This window comes from Apostichopus japonicus, chromosome 16 (genome assembly GCF_037975245.1).
Source record: "Apostichopus japonicus isolate 1M-3 chromosome 16, ASM3797524v1, whole genome shotgun sequence".
In the NCBI taxonomy this organism is placed as follows: Eukaryota; Metazoa; Echinodermata; class Holothuroidea; order Aspidochirotida; family Stichopodidae; genus Apostichopus; species Apostichopus japonicus.
The window spans coordinates 17,252,689-17,276,595 of NC_092576.1; the positions used below are offsets into that span (position 1 = coordinate 17,252,689).

The 23,907-nt window shown below is 38.6% G+C and overlaps 1 protein-coding gene across 3 annotated transcripts; it reads right to left on the minus strand.

Moving 5' to 3' along the window:
- Nucleotides 1–664: 664 nt before the first annotated feature.
- On the minus strand, nucleotides 665–23,061 carry LOC139982235 (myb-related protein B-like). 3 transcript variants are annotated; one of them, XM_071994882.1, is made up of 17 exons: nucleotides 22,910–23,061; nucleotides 21,735–21,861; nucleotides 19,882–20,034; nucleotides 16,910–17,013; nucleotides 15,958–16,086; nucleotides 14,959–15,070; nucleotides 13,643–13,700; nucleotides 12,266–12,431; nucleotides 10,527–10,666; nucleotides 9,195–9,337; nucleotides 8,394–8,543; nucleotides 7,246–7,388; nucleotides 6,348–6,459; nucleotides 3,712–3,840; nucleotides 2,591–2,680; nucleotides 1,733–1,930; nucleotides 665–900 (listed from the first exon to the last, which is right to left on the minus strand). In XM_071994882.1, the coding sequence occupies exons 1-17, from the start codon at nucleotides 22,924–22,926 to the stop codon at nucleotides 784–786; spliced, it is 2,088 nt and encodes a 695-aa protein (XP_071850983.1). In that variant the 5' UTR covers nucleotides 22,927–23,061; the 3' UTR covers nucleotides 665–783. The 3 variants fall into 3 exon arrangements, with proteins under 3 accessions (XP_071850983.1, XP_071850981.1, XP_071850982.1); XM_071994880.1 differs by having other exon boundaries at nucleotides 10,509–10,666; XM_071994881.1 differs by lacking the exon at nucleotides 16,910–17,013 and adding an exon at nucleotides 18,741–18,844 and having other exon boundaries at nucleotides 10,509–10,666.
- Between the last annotated feature and the right edge of the window lie 846 nt (nucleotides 23,062–23,907).

Here is a 23,907-nt window from a genome sequence, read left to right on the forward strand (position 1 = left end):
TTTTGTAAATTGATTGTCCCTCTTACCTAACCTTTGAATCTTTAACGCAAGCTTTTAAGTGTAAGCAACATTTTATGTACAAATATGTGAAAGCTTAAAAAGATTTACCAACTGCATAAGAAATCGATGTATAAAGCACACTCATGAATATCGACAGATCTAATAGAATTTTAAGAAATTTCTGGGAGGTGTAGGGATATAATACAATATCTAACAATGAAAATGAGGAGGGGGTGGGGGGAGGAGGAGAAAGGGTTGTTCATTGCACCAAGTACTTTTTTCACAAAGTCGAAGTACTCATTTTTTGGTAGTTATTATCAGGTTTGGGTGTGTTGAGCCTGGACTTTGTGAGAAAAAAAAAGCAATCATATTTTTTTTTTTTTTTTTCTCCATGCTTTCTCGTCTTGAAACAACACTGGCCCCTAGGACTTTGCTGTTCCGAAGGGAAAAACATCCGATATTTCTGCCAAGGCGTCATGCAGTAATTTTAACCTTTCACTGTTTGTCTGTCTTGATGTACAACAAAGTGGGTCACATGGGATTTATAACGTTTAACTTTCATAACAAGTGATTTCATCAGCATTTGTCTTTTCCATTGGGGAAGAGGTGAGAGAGGGGAAAGGGCGGGGGGAGGGGAGGAGGAGAGGGGTGGAGTTTTCTATTGTTCTAACGGCCTGCTAGAGGATCTGGTAGATGACACTAGTGATTTTGTTTTACTCACAGCAATTCTCAATTGATTATGAATAATGTGGCTACTATATTCATGAAGTACTTTATTTCTTGTTATAATATCAGCGTTCTAGGTTTGTACCGCTGTTTCAGATACTTCCTGGCCATCTCTGACATGACCAGCTGGTCTTGTGTCTTACCGCACGCTACTCTCTCCCACTCTGGGTTGCTCTGCAGAAAAAAAGAAAAGAAAGAAAGAAAAGAAAGAAAAGAAAAGGAATTTAGTCAAACCCAAAAAGGCAGAGTACCGTGTTTCACTATCAATGCATATGATAAAGTACTCAGTATATGTAAGATGCTATCTTTTGTGCACCACAGTCACACCATAAAGTACTCAGCATATGTAAGTGAGAAACCATCTTTTGTACACCACAGTAATAGCAATGAACCAATGATTAAGTACTCAAGCATTCAAGTAAAATGTAAGACGCTATCTTTTTTGCACCAGTCACACCAACGAACCAATGAAAAAGTACTCTGCATATGTAAGATGCCATCTTTTGTACACCACAGTCACACCAACGAACCAATGATAAAGTACTTAGCATATATATTAGATGCTATCTTTTGTGCACCACAGTCACACCAATGAACCAATGATAAAGTACTCAGCATTTGTAAGATACCATCTTTTGTACACCACAGTAACAGCAATGAACCAATGATAAAGTACTCAAGCATTCAAGTAAAATGTAAGATCCTATCTTTTGTACACCACAGTCACACCAACAAACCAATGATAAAGTACTCAGCATAGGTAAGATGCTATCTTTTGTACACCACAGTCACACCAACGAACCAATGATAAAGCACTCAGCATATGTAAGATGCTATCTTTTGAGCACCACAGTCACACCAACGGACCAATTATAATGTACTCAGCATTTGTCTTTTGTACACCACAGTCACACCAACGAACCAATGACATAATACTCAAGCACTTAATTAAGACTTTGTGTGAGCATGTCTCAGCCAATGTTTGATAAGGTTAAGTGGACGATACCTGAAGTAGCTTCCTTTGAGGTTGTGGAACCTGCAGTGTGTACTGGTTGTTCTTCCCTTTGACTGTTGGTGGACTCAGAAGTGATGTTGAAGCTGAGGTCAGGAAAGCCTGGTTGAGCGACCTGACAGGGTGTCTGGAGGCAGATGGGAGGGGTACGATGGGGGACATCAAGAGGGAGTCATTAGTGTCCGATGTAAGCTGCAAAGGGGTGAGGACAAAAATGGTATCGGTAAACAGATTATGTATCTGTCTTCAGCATATATAAATTTAAAAAATGAAATAAAAGCAAAAAAATAAGAAACAAAGACGAGATGAGACAAGACAAACTGAGACCTACAAGACGAGGTGAGACAAACTGAGACATACAAGACAAGACACACTGAGACGTAGTAGAGACAAGATGAGACAAGACAAATTGAGACGTACAAGACGAGACACACTGAGACGTACAAGACAAGATGAGACCAGACAAAATGAGACGTACAAGACGAGATGAGACAAACTGAGACATACAAGACGAGACACACTGAGATGTAGTAGACAAGATGAGACGAGACAAACTGAGATGTACAAGACAAACTGAGACGCACCAGACAAACTGAGACAAGACAAACTGAGACGTACAAGACGAGATGAGACAAACTGAGACATACAAGACGAGACACACTAAGATGTAGTAGACGAGATGAGACGAGACAAACTGAGACGTACAAGACAAACTGACACAAGACAAACTGAGACAAGACAAACTGAGAAGTACAAGACAAAACAAACTGAGACCTACAAGACAAGACGAGACAAGACAAACTGAGACATATGAGACAAGATTAGGTGAGGTGAGAGTCCATTTCAACTTACGTCATTTTGTAAGACAGTCATTTCATCGACTTGATCCTTCAGTAAATCAACCTCCAGCGCCTTTCGCACACGCTTTATCTGGATTTCGTCCTGAGAATAGAAAAAAAAACAGAGAAACGTAGGTCAAATAAAAGCTAAAGGGATATTCTGGTTGTCCAATTTGACCGTTTTAAAGAGACATGTGAAAATAGTCATTACGAAGATACACCTGTATCAGTTAACAGCGCAATGAGTGACATCACCATTGCTATTATCATCATCATCATTATCACTATCATCACCATTATTATCATCACCACCACCACCATCATCATCACCACCACCATCACCATTATTATCATCACTATCATGACCATCATCATCGTCACCATCATCATCACCATCATCATCACCATCATCATCACTATCATCACCATCATGATCGCACCACCACCATCATCATATCATCACCATCATCACCCACCACCAATATATTCCAAAACCGTAGATCAGCGGAACATCCCTTCAACTTTTTAACATGTCAACCCTAAATGGAGTAGTGTAGTGTAAAGTTAAAGTGTGGCACATTGACTATAACTATTAGAAGACTGGGTGACCCAAGGAAACTCTGCCCTGTTACTATTTACCATCAAAACACACTGATGAAGGATCAATAAACTCACCCCAAATATTCAACAATCACAAGAAGAATAAAGTAATACATTCAATTTTGAGGGACACAAACTTTCTCTCATGTATTATTTTAACCATTAATAACTGGTAATAAGTATATAACGAATAATGAAATAAGGCTACTGGTTGTGACTACTGTACGGACGTACCCAGCATTAGACTCGGAGGTACTGTATATATCCTGTTCTGTGTATTCCTTAAAAGACTTTCTCAGAACGACACATCGAAGATAGAATCCGTTTCAAAATGTACCTTGACCACTTGACCAATTTGGATCTTAACGGGCAAGGCCGTCGGATGCATGGCCAAAAGAAAAAGCTACTTTCATCAAGAAGCAGGGAAAGCATGTCAAATGTGCCTCAAGGGAAACCTTTTTTTTTCACTTTCTGGGGCTTTTTTTCCTTCCTTTTGGGGGGGGGTTGGAGAGGGAGGGGGGTTTCATTACTCACCTTAGAATCGCCCCGTTCTTTGATAATCAATTCATCATGGCCTTGTACATCATTCAACTCTATCTTCGACTTCGCTCCTTCTCGTCCGATAATTTCGGAAATGTCGTTCAGTTTGTTTGGAGTCTGAGGCTGCAGGTAAGAAAATGGTTCCTACTGTTACAACCACGAAAAGCCCAACATCAAAATCACTTTTACTTACTTGAAAGTCTTAAAAATGACTCAAAAGGTTGGTCTACTCTTTCTGAATAAAAAATCTAACCTACAATCCTTTTATTATTCTCATACATAATTGGTCGTCATAGACGTGCGTGATTTTTTACGGCATCAGAGAAAACTGATTTTACAGATGTGCTAAGAAGATGTATCTCCTAAAATAATGACATTATAGCGTGGAAAAACAAAATCAATGTTAAATATAATGTAAAAATATGTTTATGACGAACACAATTTCAAAAGCCTACCAAACATGCACACACTTCTTCATTTGGTGAGTGATGATGCAACAAATGACAACACAGTTTCTTGCCCTCACTCCCCCTCCCCGCTCCACTGCCCGATGTTGGCTTGTATACCTTGCTTTCATTTTTTTCATTTTTTTATTTTGTTTCTAATATTTATACTTATTGTCTTTATAATTTATATATTAGTTAGCGTGTCCGCATATACAGCAGGAGGCCGGGGTTCGAATCCCAGTCGAGGCTGGAAGTTCTTTCGCTGTTCTGGATTTTCCAACTCACTACAATACATATATATAGACATATTATGATATATTTATGATCTCATACCATTCTGAGATTTTCAATGTTTACCGATTACCACAAAATCAACTTTTCAGTTAATGGGTTTCTTTTACTTTCAAAATTTTTAAAAGCAGCAAACCAAGAACAAAAAAAACGAGACAATTCATTTGTTTTTGATCAGCTCTAATATTTACACTGGACAAAATGGAAAATTTTGTTGTTGTCATAACCTTACTAACTCCGGAACAGAGTTCACAATTTTCATTTTTTCCACGGTTTTGCCCACTAAAAGCATCTCTGACGTGTTAAAAAGTAAAGACAATGGCTACGTTTGATTATCTCTGAAATAAAGCTTAAAAATCCCTTTGTAACATAAATAAGAAAAAATTTCTTGTTTTGGAAAAAAATAAATACAGCCAGATTTGCTTCTAAGGTTTGTTTGCAGAGAGCCACAAGGTTAGAAACATTAATAATTTAAACTCTGTAGTGAACTAGCCAAACACCATTTTAACAGCCAGGCCACATTAAGAGCTTTTCGAGCAATAATCTGTCCATCCATATTAAAACAAATCTTTATTCACTAAGTGTGCTTACTCTGTGCATTAAGACAATGTGGCTTTTAGCTTTTCTTTCCTTTTCTACTTTATTAACAATGGTTTGTTGACAGTTGTGCAGTGTCAATTATGGAAAAGATATTAATTTGGAGCAAGTTATTAATTTTCATTCATAACAAAAAGGATGCTAAGAGACCATTTGGGTACTTTTGTGTCACGGAAGTCTATTGTAGTCGAGACGAGTGTTGTTAAAAGCAGGAGAGAGGTAGCAATACTACCACTTAGAAAATTGAAAAAAAAGATTAAATGCGTTTTGTAGTCTCTATTAGTATACTACAAATATTATTTCAAAACTTAACTCTCTATTAAGTAAGAACTTCTGGAGCTATCGGCTATTAAAAGTTTTTCACTCATAAAAGTCAACATATCCCAGTCAAGTTCACAATTCAAGAACACTTCTCGTTCGAATATTTGAATTTTTTTTATATTGGGGAACGTGTTTGCTATATATTTTTTATCCTCGTCTGAGTTTCTTAGACCTGAGAGGCAGAGTCGTGGCAAATATTAAACTTATGCAAATTATCTATTCAACAGGTAACAAACACAGCTCCATGAGTCGTCTTAAAAGATATTCATGCATATCTAAATCATTTCTCCTTAAAGGCAGGGAATATGTTGGGTTCAAATATTGGGTCGTTGTTTTGATGGTTCCTTTATGGTCATCTAAAGTACCGTGTGGTTCCAGTGTACAGAAACTGCCATAGAACCTTTTTAGCCTTTGTATTGCCATCTGCCCATTTTGCATGGCGTCTCGCGATGCTACACACACGATAAATCGTCATTCCCTAAAGAGGTTAGCGGCATTGACCCCAATTATGCTAGAGTCTGTTAATGGTCACTCATGCGCCCAACATCAAGGAGCATTTTACTACCGTCCTTTGAAGTATTTATTTATTTATTCGTCACGTATGACACTCATCGATGAATGTCTGGGAGTAGTTTGTAGACACACGACGAACAGTAACAGACTCTTTGAAAATTTCTTGCAGTTTTTAGCACGCTAAAACTTTTGAGCGAATCCTGACGAACTCTACCATAAGAGAGTGAGATGACGGCAAATGGAAGGAAGCAGAAGTCCTACAGCAATTTATGAGGTTCCTTAAACAGGGATGAGCCTGGGGTAAAAAAAAAATCACGGAACTTTGCAAAAAGTGCGGTATAGGCTCCACTTTGCATATGCTACAGTGTGTTAGGATAATATTTTTTGTCCCAGAGGTAGAAAAGAAATCACGGATATTCCGCAAATTCGCGGAAAAAGCTCATGCCTGCTTAAAAGTCTTACCAGCTGCTTCAGGGCTCCTCCTTTCCTCTCCATCGCTGCTAGGGCGTCCTTGAAGGGGGTGGGGGTCCTAGGGGTGTTATCAATCAGCATAGCCTTGGGAGTTCTGAAGGATCTAAGTAAAGAATAAGGTATGGAAAAGGTCAACATATATTAATCTTTCAAATTAAATTTCTTTCATTTACAAGAGTTAAGTTACGTATAATACTCATAAACAGAATAAACCAAAAAAAGTGTAAGTCTTGGTGTATCAATCCTTGTAGAATCCTTTCTTTTTCAGATACTAGCTGGATCCTGGCAGGATCTTTTCCAGAGGCAGATCCTGGCAAAATCTTCTTCCGAGGCAAACTAAATGCTGTCAGGATCTTCTTCAGAAGCTAACTGGATCCTAGCAGGATCTTCTTCAGAGGCTACTGGATCCTGGCAGGATCTTCTTCAGAGGCTGACTGGATCCTAGCAGGATCTTTTGACACCAGCTGTTGAAGATCCTTCAGGTCCTGAAGAAAATCGTGCCAGGATCGAATGGACTTTTTGCAGTAGAAAAAGCAATTTCCTAACAGCTTTGTGTTTCTTTTTTTAACATAGTAGCATTTTCATTGAGGTTGCATAATATCACACAGTGGAGCGTTAGCTCAGTGGTTAACGCAAGTGCCTTGCAATCACAAGGTCCCCGGTTCGAGTCACTCCAAGATTAATGTATGTCATCCAGTTTACAGAGTTGTTGACAATTGAGAATTCATAGTCATGGACGTTAAATATGAATGTTAGAGACTGACTTCGGTCAGCTTGCGGCTTTGATAAGCCTGTGAAAGTGTGAGGCTTCTTCACGAGTTCCTGCTAACAGGAGGATCTACAAATACATACAGGGTTCTAAGGGTCACTGACAGCGTAGATTACGTACCCTTCACTCTTGGGATGTGAATTATACACTAACGGCGATATCATGGAGGTCACATGTTCGGATGACTTCCCGATCGGAGTGGAGGTGACCATGATGGGTGGTGCGGGGCTGTCTGGTTCCGGTAAAGATGACACATTCAGGAACTGGGAGATGGTGAAAATGTAAAAAAAACAATGTAAACAAAGTCTTATTGTTATATATAGTATATATATATATATATATATATATATAGTATATAACAAAGGTTATTGCAACTGTGCTAAAGTTAATAACTGTATTAATATTAATAAAGACAAAAAAATAAAAATAAAAATTTAAAAGACAATGTGGCAGTGAATATTTCAAAACATTAACGTTCTTGTTTACAGTCAATTTATCCTTCAATGTGACCAAACTCACATTTTGAAAAATGAAGTGTTTAAGTGAGATTTTTCTAATTCATGCAAAAATATCATTCAGTCATGGAGATACTGAATTTAACTGAAATATACTCAAAATTTAACAGCACTTGATCAAATATTTTGCACCACATCATGTCATAAAGATGAGTCATTAGTTCATCAAACACTACAATTAAAAAAATATTTTCTGGTGGCTGAGCAAAAGTTGCTGAAAAAAAATTTCTGCCTCGTGAGGTCGACAGTACATTCTCATACTCATAGCACTTTGTTTCGCGTAGATTTAAATTTTTCTCTTGGGTGATATTTCATAAAATTTTTAATTTCAAAATCTTGACTTTTCATCACAAAATTAAGCCCTTTTTTTTGGACCTAATAAGCCAAAATTTTGACTTTTTATCTCACAATTTTGACTTTTAATTCTACGTACAAATGTATTCAGGTTTTAAGCATAAATCAGATTTTGGGGAAGCATACCTAACAAGATGGCATTGCAGAACTACCTACTGCAATCTACTTCACTAGAGTAAGGAAGGCTCTAGCCAATCAAAATAGTTCCATCAAATATTTCTCAAGTAAAGGACAAGATATCGAGGTGAGGGTTTTTAACGGTCTGGGACTCTTTTCATTTTCTGCCGAGGGAATTCCCCTTTAATTAAACATATGTACATTATAAAACACCGGTATTGCAGACTGGTTTGAGTTTTAGTTTACACCAGTTATTTTGACACGTTATTTCGACTCTGTTACCTGTGAAGGTGAGAACGGCAGAGTCTTCAGGGGAGTAGACTTGGGTGGGGTCTCCAATTCTCTGGCGATGGATTTGGCTGGAGTCCCCAAGGAAGACGTTATTGAGGTATCCAAGGAGGTATCTCCGGTGAATGAACTGTGATTTCGCCGCTGTAGACAAACAACAATAACAACAGAGTAATGATCAATAGTATTAGAGTAAATCTTCTCTTTCAAAGGAAGTCATGCACTTACAAGGTCTTTTCCACAAAAAAAAAAAACATCTTTTATGATACTTTTAAGATAGCGTGGTGGCCAATTGGCTGAGGCGTCGGACTCATGATCCAAGGATTGCTGGTGCAATTCGTGCCTAGTTCATTATGTTGTGTCCTTGGGCAAGATGCTTCATTTCACTTGCCTCTGTCCACCCAGGCTATAATTCAAAAGCAGTTTATGTGTAGTGCTAGTTTGTAGTCGAGTAATCGCAACTTAGGTTTTGAACGCGATTAATCAAAATTCCAAAGTGTAATCGCGACTAATGGCGATTACACGATCACAACTATCAGCACTACCGTATGGTGATTGAATAACAATTTAATCAAGTTTCTTCGAGGTTAATCTTACAAAAGCAACAGTTGACCAGATAAGTGCTGATGTTTATATGACATACTTATGGAATTACAAACAGCCACAAAAAAAAAGGGTAAAAAACAACAAACAATTTTTGTCAAAACAATATTTTATAAGATCAAATGATGAATTATAGAACTGAATTATCTGGCAGTCTGCCTCGCAGATCCGCTCGGAAATATCATAACTTACCCTTTTCCGTTGGCTCTTCTTCAGTATCGTTGGTGGGGTGCTGAATTTACTAAACTTGGATGTCTGGGGTGATGTGATGGAGATGAGGGACCCTGCGCTCTCCCTCGACAGGTCGTGCATAGCATGGGCGTCAAATCTATATCCTGTAAGGGTAAAGAGGGGCAGTTAGGGTGGATAGTGTTGAAACATATATTGCATTTTGCTACGATAAAAAAAATCATTTTTTTTAAACTAAATCCTTCGTTATTTTTTTTTCATGAGAGATCCCCATCCTGTGGAGGAAATTCTTGCAGACAGAGGAGGGAGAGTCACGACTTAGTTTTATTTGTAAATAAGCAATCGTGGATACTTGATATGTTACGGTAAATAAGCAAACGCGGATCCTTGATATGTAAGGTTAGCATGATAACAGTGACACAAGTCAAATTTGAGCAACTAATGTTGTCCAATTTTGCCTTACACATCTGTATGCCTGAGAATGTCTGAGAAGCTCACAGCACCAATGTTAACTTCCAATGATCACATAAACTTGTAAATAAAATAGAAGGTTCTCTGTGGATGCTCCAACTGAATACTTTTTTTACTCAACAGCCGATTTTAGTTAGTGTATATGATTAGGGTTAAGTACAGCGTTACTGTGTGAGGAAAGGTTCACATTGCATTGAAGTATCCCAGTAGCTATTGCATTAAAAGATAGTTATCTGTGTCGGCTATAATTATCATGTTTGTGATCTACAAGTATAAACTTAAAATTGTATTTCTAATCAATGAATACTGACTTAAAGGAAGCATTATTGGTGCCAAGTGGAAGCGGGTAATGAGAGGAAGGTCTTGCATGCATGGTAAGGTCATGCAAGAATTTGACAGTTATGCTAAAGAAAGAAAAACCTGCAGCTTCCTTCGGTACAAGAGATATAATTTTATCAGGGAAAATTAAATAATGATAAAGAGCAAAAGTTACCAAGAGTCAAGATCGGGAGGATATTATATTATGGGATATTGGAGGATGGAATGTATTTTGAAAGTAGGACTAAATAGAAGGTCAAGAAACAAAATGAAAAGAAATAAACAAAACTGGTGCAAGACGATACAAACATCTGAAAGGACCACCTCTGTGGTCTACGACACAAAAGTGGCTATGGCTGTAGGTGGTATAACAAGTAACCATTGATAGAGAGAGACTGGCAGGGTGCTTGTGTGTGGTGGAAGTGGGTGAGGTGGGGTGGGGTGGGAGTGGGGTGGGGTGGTAAAAGGTACGAGTACACAGCAGGGTACATGTGCAGGGTGGAATCAATATCAAATAAATGTCCTGACCACTATTTATCCTGTCACCTGTTGATGCCTTGGACGGCAGCTTTATCCCAGGGACCGGCGACAAGTTCTCCTTGTTGGTGTAGCCGTAGACGATATCGGACAACGAGTCCTCCGTCTCGAAGGGCATGTACTCCGACGCACTCCTGAGATCAGAATAACTAGGAGAGAAAATCATTAAAGAAATATATTACAAGGTTTTTATTACAAGGTTTTTTTTTATTTTATTTCTGGATCCTGAACGGAGAGTCACTTTCGACCAGCACATGAGAAGATGTTTTACTAATAACACTTTGAGCACAGGCAAGCATTTATCTATTGCTACATGTGATGTACAGTATACTGTAACATGTGGTATCAGGGTATGTGGTATTTAAGGTTATGTGGTATGTGTATCTAGGGCATGTGGTATGTGGTATTTAGGGTAAGTATTAATGGGCATGTGGTATTAAGGGGTTTGTGGTATTAGGGATATGTGGTATATAGGGGTAAGTGATATTTCGGGGTATGTGGTATTTATGGTATGTGGTATTTAGGGTATGACGTGTTTAGGGTGTGGTCATGTGGTATTTAGGGTACATGGTATTTAGGGTATGTGGTATTTAGGGGTATGTGGTTTTTAGGGGTATGTGATATTTAGGGGTACATGGCATTTGGGGAATGTGGTATTTAGGGTATGTGGTATTTACGGGTATGTGGTGTTTAATGGTATGTGGTATGTGTATTAAGGGCATGTGGTATTTAGGGGATGTGGTATTTAGGAATATGTGGTATTTAGGGATATGTGGTATTTAGGGGTATATGGTATTTAGGGTATGTAGTGTTTAAGGTATGTGGTATTTGGGGTATGTGGTATTTAGGGTCTGTGGTGTTTAGGGTATGTGGTGTTTAGGGTATGTGGCCATGTGGTATTAGGGTATGTGGTATTTAGGGGTATGTGGTATTTAGGGTATGTTGTGTTAGGGTGTGTATGTGGTATGTGGTATGTATGTGGTTTGTGTATGTGGTTTTAGGGGAATGTGATATTTAAGGGTATGTGGTATATGGTATTTAGGGTATGTGGTGTTTAGGGGATAAGGCCATGTGGTATGAAGGGTATGTGGTGTTTAGGGATATGTAGTGTTTAGGGTATGTGGTATTTAGGGGTATGTGGTATTTAGGGTATGTAGTGTTTAGAGTATGTGACATGCGGTGTTTAGCGTATAGGGTGGATTTACAATGATAACAGCGGGAACAGGTCTTTCAATTGGGATACATTGGTTCCCAGAAATTCTAGTCAGGTGAGATTGATTCACAGCTTTGAAGATTGAAAGCGTGAAATTACCATGTAACATGCCAAAAATACTATAACTCTGTTCATTCTCTTGCTCATGTCTTAAAAAGTATTCATAAGAGCAGGGATGAACCTATTTCTTGGAAATAATTTGACATATCCTTCTAAGATTTGTAGGAATTTGTTGTAGGCAGTCTGGTTAATTAGGCTATACTGTAAGCTAAACTGCTGTTGATTTATTTATTTATTAAATATATCAAAACCATTTAACAACCTCAAGATCGCACATTGAGTCTTCTAGAAGTTACCAACATATAGAGAGAAAGACATAACATTTTAAACTTCATGAGACTTTGTTTGTGGTCATATTTAGCATATTTTAGCATATTCTGCAAGATTTGGTTAATTTCTTAACGAGCAGTTCAAGTAAACACAGGTAAACAAATGACATTTGTGCAGGCTGTGCTGTTAACGCAATATTACTCACCCTGTAAACGGTTGCGATTCGGAATCGTCGGATGCGGTACCATCTACCTCCTGTGAACCCCCAAAGCCACTGTCTTGGCTGCTACTGCCGCTGGGCTGGTGGCCATATCCTATGGGGTTCAGAGTCTGGGTGATGCGCTGGCCAGCTTCCATCATCTGCATGGTAGCTGGAGACAAAGTAAAACAATTTGTGAAACCCATTACATTCGTAATGCCAGGGTGGTGGTGGATGGGTGGGGTGGGGTGGGGGGAGCCATCCGTTGGTGGTGGCAACAGGGTGGTAGTGACATTCCAGAAAAACAATCCATGAAACCCATCACATTTGTAATGCCAGGGTGGTGGATGGGTGCGGCGGGGGGGTAAGGAGCCGTCTGTCAGTGGTGACAACAGGGGGGTAGTGACATTCCAGAAAAACAATCCATGAAACCCATCACATTCGTAATGCCAGGGTGGTGGATGGGTGCGGCGGGGGGGTAAGGAGCCGTCTGTCAGTGGTGACAACAGGGGGGTAGTGACATTCCAGAAAAACAATCCATGAAACCCATCACATTCGTAATGCCAGGGTGGTGGATGGGTGCGGCGGGGGGGTAAGGAGCCGTCTGTCAGTGGTGACAACAGGGGGGTAGTGACATTCCAGAAAAACAATCCATGAAACCCATCACATTCGTAATGCCAGGGTGGTGGATGGGTGCGGCGGGGGGGTAGGGGGAGAGGAGCCGTCTGTCAGTGGTGACAACAGGGGGAAGTAACATTTGAATAATTTTATCAGGTGAAGATCACCATTTCGACAACTTACATAATTTCTCTTCCTCTACCTCCTTATCAAATTTGCCCTATACAGGGTGTTTTGGGAGCCAGAAGACTTCAAATTTAATGTAAACACATTCACAATCGGTTAAATTCCAGAGAAACGTTCATAAATAAATGTATTACGGTGACAAATATATCATATTCAATATATAGCATCATTAATAGCAGGTAGGGATCCAGGAAGACGTTGGTGTGTACAACCTACCCCTCCCAGCTCCCCCCCCCTACCTGCCCCATTCCAATCACACTCAAATATTTTAAAGTAGCTCTAAGCACCTTCTCATTTATTTACAGCCTAAATAATGACTCAGAATGCCACAAGGCTTTTAAGTAACGTATTATGGACTAAATAATATGAGTACCACTACATACTGAATAGAAATCAAATCATATTGTATCTGAAATGGTCGACGAGCTCCCTGAGATAGATAAGAAGCATTATGAAATGATCAAACACAAGAATTCACGGTTTACCTGGTAAACACATATGATTCTACCTTCAGTAGAGTACAATGGACTAACAACTAATGTACACACTGAAATATTTATTATGCAGATGAAACTATACCTTTCACAGTCCCCGTGTATCCCACAAAGCCAACGCTGAAGTCCTGATTCGACGAAGCCTTCGAAAGAAAAGGAAATGGGGAGAGAGCAAAGTGAGCGGTACCATTCTCATGAGTCGACAATGTATGGTATGCATTTTACTGTGACTAGGCAGTGTCATGCTTAGTCATCCAAAGGAACAGATTGATACTTGTTATCAACTTGTTATCAACTTGTTACCTTTCATGTCACACACGAAGACTTGAACGAAAAGTTAGTTTTTAAGTCAACTCAAAATGTAAAACTGAATGGATAAAAAAAAATTTAAAAAATTGTAAAAGCATAAAAGTTTTCGGCTAGAGTAAAGCATTTGAACCAAATGACCTCAGGACTACACGTACAGTATCCTGTACTGTGTGTGCTAACTTAGGTGCTATACCAACTACTGTATGCTATCCAGCTATTAGTCCATGATGATCCCTAAATAACCAAATCAATAACCAAATAAATAATCAAATAAATAACCAAATAAATAACCAAATAAATAATCAAATAAATAACTGAATAAATTAATGGATGACCGGATGAATGAATGGATGATTGAATGGATGGATGAATGGATGGGATGCATGAATTGGATGAATCAATCAATCAATCAATCAATCAATGGATGGATGAATGAATGAATCGATGAATGAATCGATGAATGGATGAATGAATGAATAAATAGTCATTACTTTGCTGGGCATTTTTTTTTATCTGATGCCATATTGTCTTGCATATACCATGTAACCAGAGGTCACACCCTGATTCCTTTAACACACATTTAACACAGCATGGATGAGATTTCAAGAGAGAATTGTTAGGCTTGTTGTGTTGATCAAGTACTCCAAGACATACTGTACAGTACTGTACCTTATCTGTTCAATTTGTACACCAAAACTTAAGATCATAGCTGAAACAATAACATCGTCATGGAAAACCGAATTTCTTTTCCTAAGGTCTTAACCTTGTTTGTTACCTTAATGTTTCCTTTTAGATATTCTGTCCCTGCCTTCCATTTCCCCTATACCCTCCCTCCCCCCCCCCCCCCGACACCTCCCTCTCCACAACCTTCCTGACTTCACAGACAAAATAATAACATTGTCATGGAAAACCCAATTTTTTTTCCTAAGGTTATAACCTTAGAGAAATGTTTGTAACCTTAAAGTTTCCTTTTAGGTGTTCTGTCCCTTCCTTCCCCTTCACCTGCACCAGCCCCCACCCCCCCCCCCCCCCCCGACACCTCCTTCTCCACAACCTAACTGCCTTCACAGACAAATAACCAATGAATCTTACCTCTGGTTGTGCCTTTTGTACTGTTGTCCTCTTCATCGGTGTGTAAGGGTTACAGTTTTCAACTTTTCTCTTCATAGATGAGTTCCAATGGTTCTTGATGGCATTGTCAGTCCTAAATAATAAATAACAAAACATTGGGTTTAGTGTATGTGAAAAAGACTAAGACAGAAACTATTATCATGGTGTGTGATTTTGACTCACATACCAAACAGCAACAAACCAGAAGATATGACAGACATTTTGTTACAGTAAATTTACCTTTTTTCACATCACTATATTTGTAATCAAATGAGACACAGGGGGGGCAATGCACAGAGTTGCATATCGCAATGATATCAAATCAACAGTTAATTACATCCTGACCATTAAACATGTGACCTTTGTCCTTGGTTCCCATGGCAACCACATATTTTTTGATAGTACTTGACATTTCCATTATACCAGTGAAGGTTACATGAAGGGTTTACCCTGGGGTACCTTCACATCGAGACAATCATCCCAGCCGTTTAGGAGGAGCTTTGACACAACATTGGACACACACGTTAACCATGTGACCTTTGTCCTCGGTTCCCATGACAACCACATATTTTTTGATAGTACTTGACTTTTCCATTATACCAGTCAAGGTTCCATGAAGGGTTTACCCTGGGGTACCTTCACATCGAAACAATCATCCCAGCCATTTAGGAGGAGCTTTGACACAACATTGGACACACACACAGAGTGCCCTCCATCATGGAGTTCTGGTCACCCTGGGTAACCCCCCAAGAGTAGCTATTCAGGAAAATGAAAACCATTACCATGGCAACTGTTGCTATAGCAACTGACATAGCTGTATATGACCCAACTGGCAAAGGAACTACAATATCTCATCCTCACCTATAGAAGTGATGAGATAGTATGGAGAAACCAAAGAGAGGAATGTTGCTGTTTGGGAGAACTGTGAGTTTGCACCTGGTTACCACGGAGACTAATATCTCTGGTTCTATACACACTCACCTTCCGGGCAGTAGTTCAGCTATCTTGGCCCATCTGTTTCCCAGTTTTTTGTGAGCCTCGTAGATGATTCTGTCTTCTTGAGGCGTCCAGGCAGATTTTTTAATCTCAGGATTTAGGTGGTTGTGCCACCTTGAAAATATTACGATCAAAACGTGAATATATTTAACAAAGAATGTCTTGCATCTTTTATCTAAAAATTCCCTAAATTTAAATCCTAACAAAGTAATAAAAAAGACTTAACAGCATCATGAAATAAAGAAAACTAATAACATAATTGGCAATGCCTTAGCACATGTACATTATTTAACCAATTTCATATGCTTTTCTGTGTAATATACAGACAAACATTTTACACATGAATGGAGAATTAATTAATTATTTACTACAGTAGATCTATTGGCCAGGGTTGCAAAACCTTGCAAACCAAATTAGTGGGAAATTCCTTGTTCTTTCATGAATCCACCCGCACAACCAATTGAAAAAGAAAGAGTGTTTAGTTGTCCTTTTTGCTAGCAGGAAATATCAGCTAGGTGTTCCAACCCTGCTCTCAGCTCTGAACAAATCTAATTATTCGAGTGTGATTGGAAGGGGGGGTTGGGAAAGGGGGGTTGGGAGGGGGGTTGTTCACACCAACGTCCTCCTGGATCCCTACCTGCTATTAATGATGTTATATTGAATATGATTTATTTATCACCGTAACACACTTATTTATGATCAGTTCTCGGGAATTTAACCGACTGAATGTGTTTATATTTAATTGGAATACAAAAATTTGGTTATTGAATTCATGTCGAAGGGATCAAACTTGTCGAATAATTCGTAGATGGGAAGAGATCATTTTCTGTTTTATTGCCTTGCAAGCTCTGTACTTTCCTTTTAAGGATTAATAAAGTAATTCTTACTCTTACTCGGGTATGTACTAATTCCGTGGCACAGACGCTTCGAAGCTTACCTTTCTCTGCACTGCTTTCCAGTCCTCCCGACCAATTCCTTTGAGATCACGGACCAACGTTTGGGTCCGTGTTCGTCCACTAATGACACCACTAGGTCGTCCTCCTGTGACATGGTGAGGGGGGAAGGGTGGGTCGGGGGTTAGGTGTCAAAGTTCAAATATATCATCATCAAACATTTCGGCCAGACTGTGTAAATATGACGGCTAAATTTCTAAAAGATTGCCCCGGCATTTAACCCAAGATTGGTGCGAAATGATGCAAAAGGTGCGCTATTCTAAATTTTGTTGATACTTTTAGCATTAGAATGATGCAGGATGCAAATGTTAGGTGGTTATAATGAGGACGAACAGAGTGCATTTTACCGGAAATTGTCGGGCAGATGCCATGAAAAGGACAAAAGCATGCAAAAGAAATCGGAAGGATTTTCTTCAAGGGCAGACAGATGCGAATAACCAGACTACGGACACATTTTAAACAACAATTTTTTATTGGAAGTTATCTTTTCCTCTGTCAAGTTTCAATGTATATATTTTTGGTTCAACCTTTGAAGAAGATCCTGCTAGGATGGTGAGAATCAGGCCCACCCTCTTTTCTATACTACCTACAAAGGTTTTTTTTTTTTTTTTTTGCAGTTTGTCGACAGTTTATACGTCTTCTCTCTCTCATATATTTGGCACATAGGACAGTGAATTTAAATCATTTGGCATGTCTCTTTACAGATTTTGAAGGCCTCTGTCAGGTTTTCCCTCCCGTTTTAGATTGAGCATGTCAAGAGCTTGAAAAACTCTGACAGAGAAAAGTGGATGGAGTTGTTGATGCCAGAAGGTTATCTATGTTGTCAAGGGAAGATGGGAGAGGTGGAAGAGGTTGTCGCTGAATACAAGATGAGAAGGAGGAGGAGGAGGAGGAGGAGGAGGAGGAGGAGGAGGAGGAGGAGGAGGAGGAGGAGGAGGAGGAGGAGGAGGAGGAGGAGGAGGAGGAGGAGGAGGAGGAGGTGCGTGATGAAGATAGGAAAGCAGTGCAGATGAGAGATGTAGGAAAGCTTGAAGGAAATGAAAAGATTTTTTTTTCTAAGAAAGGTAACATATATTACCACTTTGACTCACGATGACCACAAGGCAATTTTTCTTCTTTATTTGTAGTTGACAAGTGAAGAGAGTAAACGTGCCTTCACCCTCTTTGCATTAGGATGAGCGATTGTGGGATTCCCCCAAATTTATCCAAAGGGTCCAACAAGAAAACACTTTCTCTTCTAAGGGGGAATTTCTCGCAACGATTACCGGTACTTCCCCCAACTTGCACCATTACTGTAGTTACAAAACTTGCCAATAATGAGCTTGATACTGATACCTACAGTAGCCAACTAGTTGGGCAACAGTCAAGTCATAAATTAACCTTGTGTTTTTCATAGCTAGATACAAAGTACACAGGTAGACTAACTTGCTAATTTGCTACATGCAAAGATGTATCATAGCAGGTTTACTACAAACAATTTGCTTGGAGGATTTTCAGTAATTATCCATGATAAATTTAACATCACAAGACCTCACTTTTGTACCATAGAAATTACGTAAGCACTATAAAGACTCCCCTGCGTCATATGAGAACTTAAACCATGCTCGGGGAAACAATTTATCTGGTATTGTATTGCATTCATCGCAAACTGCTACAGTATGCTAAACTGCTCAAAATGCCATACGAGTCAACACAGATGTACATGGAGTAGCAGTCTGTCACACAGGAGCCATAGGATATCATAAGAGACAAATGGTCAGTGGCTACACGACTGCTACAATATTTTCATATTATTCCCTGACACTGTGGTAGTACCTTTCCCTGCATTGCTTAGAAGACCGTCCGAGAAGCTTTGAAGCTATAAATGTCCACTCTCTGCATCCGTACTTTTCCACTAGTTTGGACAATCTCTTATCGTCCTACAGAGGGCAGCAGCAAAAAAACCAAATGATAATGGCCATAAGAAGGTAGAGAAAGAGAGATAGAGAGTTTATAATGAAAAATGAACACAGCCTGTTTTTACTCCATTTTTTTCTTTCCCACTGCGCTTTTAGAAATGGATGATGATGATGGGTGCAACAGAAAAGTGAGAAGAAAAAAAAATTGACAATTTTTTAAACAGGAAAGTGAATTTGTAAAATGATAGAAGAAATGAGACCATTAGTGCACATCTTGAGCAAGGAATTTCACCGTATATTGGCAAAATCAGAGTTGGCCATGCAGAATGTAGGTGAGAGCAAGGATGAAATGTTATCGATGATAGAGAAGCTACAGTAGTTTGAGAGGTTGCAACAGAGATGTTAGGAAGACTCGTTGATTTCATAAGAAAGTGCATGCAAGACAGTTAGAACAGCCATTACACTTTTGCCATTTTATCTATGATGATATCAAACAGATGGCAAAGGGGTAAACGTGGGTCATTTATAAATAAAACATGTGATTAAATACACCCAGCTAGAGTAGCTCTATCTTACACACATATATAGTATGATGATTATTTGTTAAATTTCATTTCACAAAGTTGGTTTTCAATAAATAAGCATATATACAGTAGTCAAACATCTAAAGTAGTAGTGTACAGCAAGGATTGGCAATAAATACCACCCATAATTAAGTTCAGGACCGCGTCTCTGAGAATTCTATGCAAAACGGTGAAATTGCTAAACATGTACAACTACAGTATGTATAGCAGTTTTTGTACACAGGGAACTGTAGTATATATATTACAAGAGACAAAAAGTCAGAGAATTCAACTGTTTCAGGTAAATGTAATCACTAAGTAATTCTCTTTCAGACTAGTCCTCATGGATTCGTATTCATTCGGACAACATTTATCTATTCCATAGTTAACTTTAAGCGTACAGTTCATCATTCAGTTTTAAAAGTAACAAGTTTGAATTCAAAATATTTCTGTTTGCCAATTAATTTGTTCATATGTTAATTAATAAATACAGACCTCTTTGGTCCATGGTCCTTTGACCAGCTCTGGATCAAGAACTTTCTGCCAGCGTTGGAAACACTGAACCTCTGATCTGTTTGGAAGAAAGGATGCTACCAGCTTCCAATTGCTACGTCCGTACTGTTCCACTTGATCTCTTAAAGTATTGTCCTATAAATATGAAAATGCAAAAGAAAAAGAGTCTGTAAATAAATAGAATGAAAATTCTTCTGATTTGGTAGACGTACAGTACCAATAAGCAAATTATTTCAAAACCTTTATTGCCAGATTTCTGAATATTCAGGGGTACAAGGATATTACAGTATATGAATAATTGAGATAAAAATTTCAAAAAATTTCATCCATACAGAAGACTTATGAAAAAAGAAAATGACAGTAAAGTTAATTGTAGTAATTACTTAAAACTTTCATGCCATTATAACATTGTTTATACAGGTACCTTTAATCATTACTTGATTGCTCACAGCCTCACACAAGGATACATAACAATTTAATGACAAATATCTCTCAGAATCCCTCTCCTATCCCTGGTTCTTATCTCATTTGCTCGGAATGATACTCAGCTACTGTAGTATCAGTGCTTAATGTTTTCATTACTTATCAAACATGTCACAACTGACCATTAAAATAATCATCATTGATCATGTCAAACCTTTTCCATTCATACATACATGATCACTAACAACCTCAAAGGGCAACAAGGGGCCTTTTCTTCTCTTACTGCCTTTCAATGGAACTCATCAGGTAATGACCTCAACCACAAGAGGATAATGAACCCATGAGTAACTTCCCTTGTAATCCTACTACCCCTATTCATCACATTCACATTCAACTTGGAAACTGTACTGTACTTACCAACAGTAAGCTGCTTAAATTGAATTAGAGGTTAGCTTAAGAAAAGAAAGAGGCTCTGTTTGGACATTGTCATATATAATAGTGATTGTGCTATAGTACTTCCTGCATAGAATCAAGTATTTAAGAATATAAACTACTTGCACTGTAAGTGCTATAAATTAGTAGTGCACTAAGCTTATATTGCTTGTGTACAAGACAGTGTCACACACAACATGTGGTCATCCCAACCTTTACCAAGTTTACTATTACAGCCTCACCTCCCTCTCTGACAGGCTAATTGAATGGTTTATAGAGCTTACCTTTCAGGGGAACAATCTGGTTTTGCACAGCAGAATGCTATACAAAAATGACAAGAGACTGTGCAAGTCCAAACATGTTTAATTAAACATTTCTGGTACACAAGAACCATAGTTTGCTAAATGAGACAAAATTCAGAGCTTTCAATACTGCTACACAAAGTTTATATTTACTGCCGGTTTGTGTAGCAACTGGGGTGGGAGTGGGGGTTATAATTGGTTTGTGACATATTTGTACATGTATAGAGATTGTCCAGTGACTCGGGTTAGAAAGATTTGTATTTAGTGACTCAACTCAAAATAAAGTTATTCGTTAGATTCCTGCTTCAGATCTACTTACTGGGTGTGGCCCTCAAACACTATACGTACGTAACTCATAATGGTTGTAAACTGAATATCACTTTAGGAATCTAGAGAAAATGGGATTAGCCCAATATTTGGGCTGGATTTATCTAAGGTAGGTTGGAATATCTACTGTAAAGAACAATACTTGCTACAGTATTTGCAGATCACTTGTTTTCACTGAACATTAGTGAGCCTCTTTTAATAAAAAACTTTCAAAATTCTGTCATTGTCAAATTGTTTACCCTAAATTGTGCCACCTATCTTTGATAGACTTCACTACAACATAACAACACTCTCTCTTTATTAAAAGACTAAGAACCCGAATAAAAGACTATTAAAACCAAAATAACTCACTTCTTGTTTTGTCCATCTGGATTTACTGGACTTCTTGCTGCTAAATGAATCAAATGAACTGTCATAGTCATGGTCAGTGCTGTAGTTAAAAGAGTATTCCTCTTCATCACTGGAACTATCACATTGCCTGAGGAACGAAATGTGAAAAAGATAGCTCTAGGATAACCCCTTTAGTACATTATGATACAAAATATTATAGAGTCAAATTGCTCATCGTGATGTTTATTCTCCTCTGTCTGAAAATTCTTAGTTTTCTTTTTCTTTGCAAATGTTATGTTCTCATAAGTGTTCTCATTAGTGTAGCCTACTGCTAGTATTAGTGTTAACTTTGAGCAGCCCCTGGATTAGTATGACTGGTCATGGCTATTGAAGTCAGTATTTACATCACATTCACAATCAAAAGATGACAGGGTACTAATTTAGAATCCATACCAATCGACCCGACTTCCTAACCCCTAACCATATTCCCTACTTCCTAACCCTAATTCCTAACCCTACTCCTTAACCGTACTTTCTAACCCCTAACCTTATTCTGCCAATTCTAAGTAAGCTTTCCCATTTATATGGTACGGATTCTAAAGTTAGGCCGATGACGGGAAACATTTTACATATGTATGGGAATTTGAGCAGTATCATATTTGTTTCCCATTAATACAGAAGTTTTGCATTAGGCCAAGCCTAAGAAAGGGACTGTTTCTGTTGTTACTACTTAGTACTAGTCTGTGAGCCTAAACTACAACTAGGCTAAGTAAAGTTAGTGACAGTGGAGGCCTGTTTAGCTTAACTAGGCCTATCGTTTGGCCTACTGTACAGTATGTATATTTATGCTAGTTAGGCTGGACTGTATCACACAAACGTTATACCATTGGCCAGGCAACATATCTCTTATATCTTGACAATTCTTGTTCAAGGCTAGTCTTTAGCTGAATGTTATGTAGGCTAAGTCCTATCTGGCGTAAAGTAGGCTAGCTAAGCCTTTAGAACTCCGCAAGGCTACACTGCACTATGTGTCACTGCCAGGCTAGGCATGTAACGCTAACATAAACTGAAGTTAGTTTTGACTAGTCAGCCTAACGTGTACGGTGCGTTTCATTCTAGGCCCTACGGGAAATTGTGATTGTGAAATATTCTGTAGACGTGGTCCTCAACTTGCAAAAAAAATGATTTTTACTTACCCATATCCCCCTTGCATGGTAGATATAGGTTAAAGTAGTACCAATGACACTGTTATACTTCACACTCGATCTGTATACATTCTTCCGGCATTTCTGAGTTCTGATTGAGAGAACGCTTCCCGCTGATCAATATGCAATATGAACAATCAAAATAGGCGCGCTGATCAGCTGGAAAATGACGTCATGGGTTGATTAACCTGACCATTATCCGTTACCAGTGATATGCTAGATACACAATTACCTGCTTTTTCATAGTTTCGTTCCATTGGGTTCATTTTCATACATGGATTTGTACAGAGCTCAATACACCCTATTATCAGGGAGTTGTTCCATAACAACTCCCTGCTATTATCAACCCACAAACATCCACCGGTATGGAATATCCATAGGAAAAGTGCTTCTTTGTGAACATACAATCATTTGCAGTGTTATTACCTTTTCATATTGGTTATAATTATCGGGGAAGTCGCTACAATAATAATGATAATAATAATATAATTTTAACCACTGAAAAACACATTGCAAATTATATTTCTTTCAGTAGGTGCCCTTAAAATTCTCAGCATAATTGCATTGGCACTGAACCCCCCCCCCCCTGCTCCCCCGCCTCCTACGCCTATGCTTCAAACCCTTATAGGGACAATGAAGAAAGATTCAGGGGCAAGGTAAGAAATATTTTCTTTTTTTTACCCGAGGTTGCACTTTTCTTAAGACTTCTCCAGCTGTCTTGTCAAAGCGTATATAAGTCAGTTCATTAATTGCCCCTTTGTTCTCCCGTTAATATTTTACCAACACAATCGTTCTCCCATGCACATGTGCGCATTACACTCTCGCAACAGAGAGAACGCCATCCAGTGACGTCACACGCTGACCTGGACGGGTTCAAAGTCATTTACTTTTCTTTTTTGCATATGTCAATGGTATACTTCGAACTTCAAAACTCGGAAATTCGACGCCATTTTTTATCATTTAACTCTTTTCTCCCTTTTTTTTTTTTT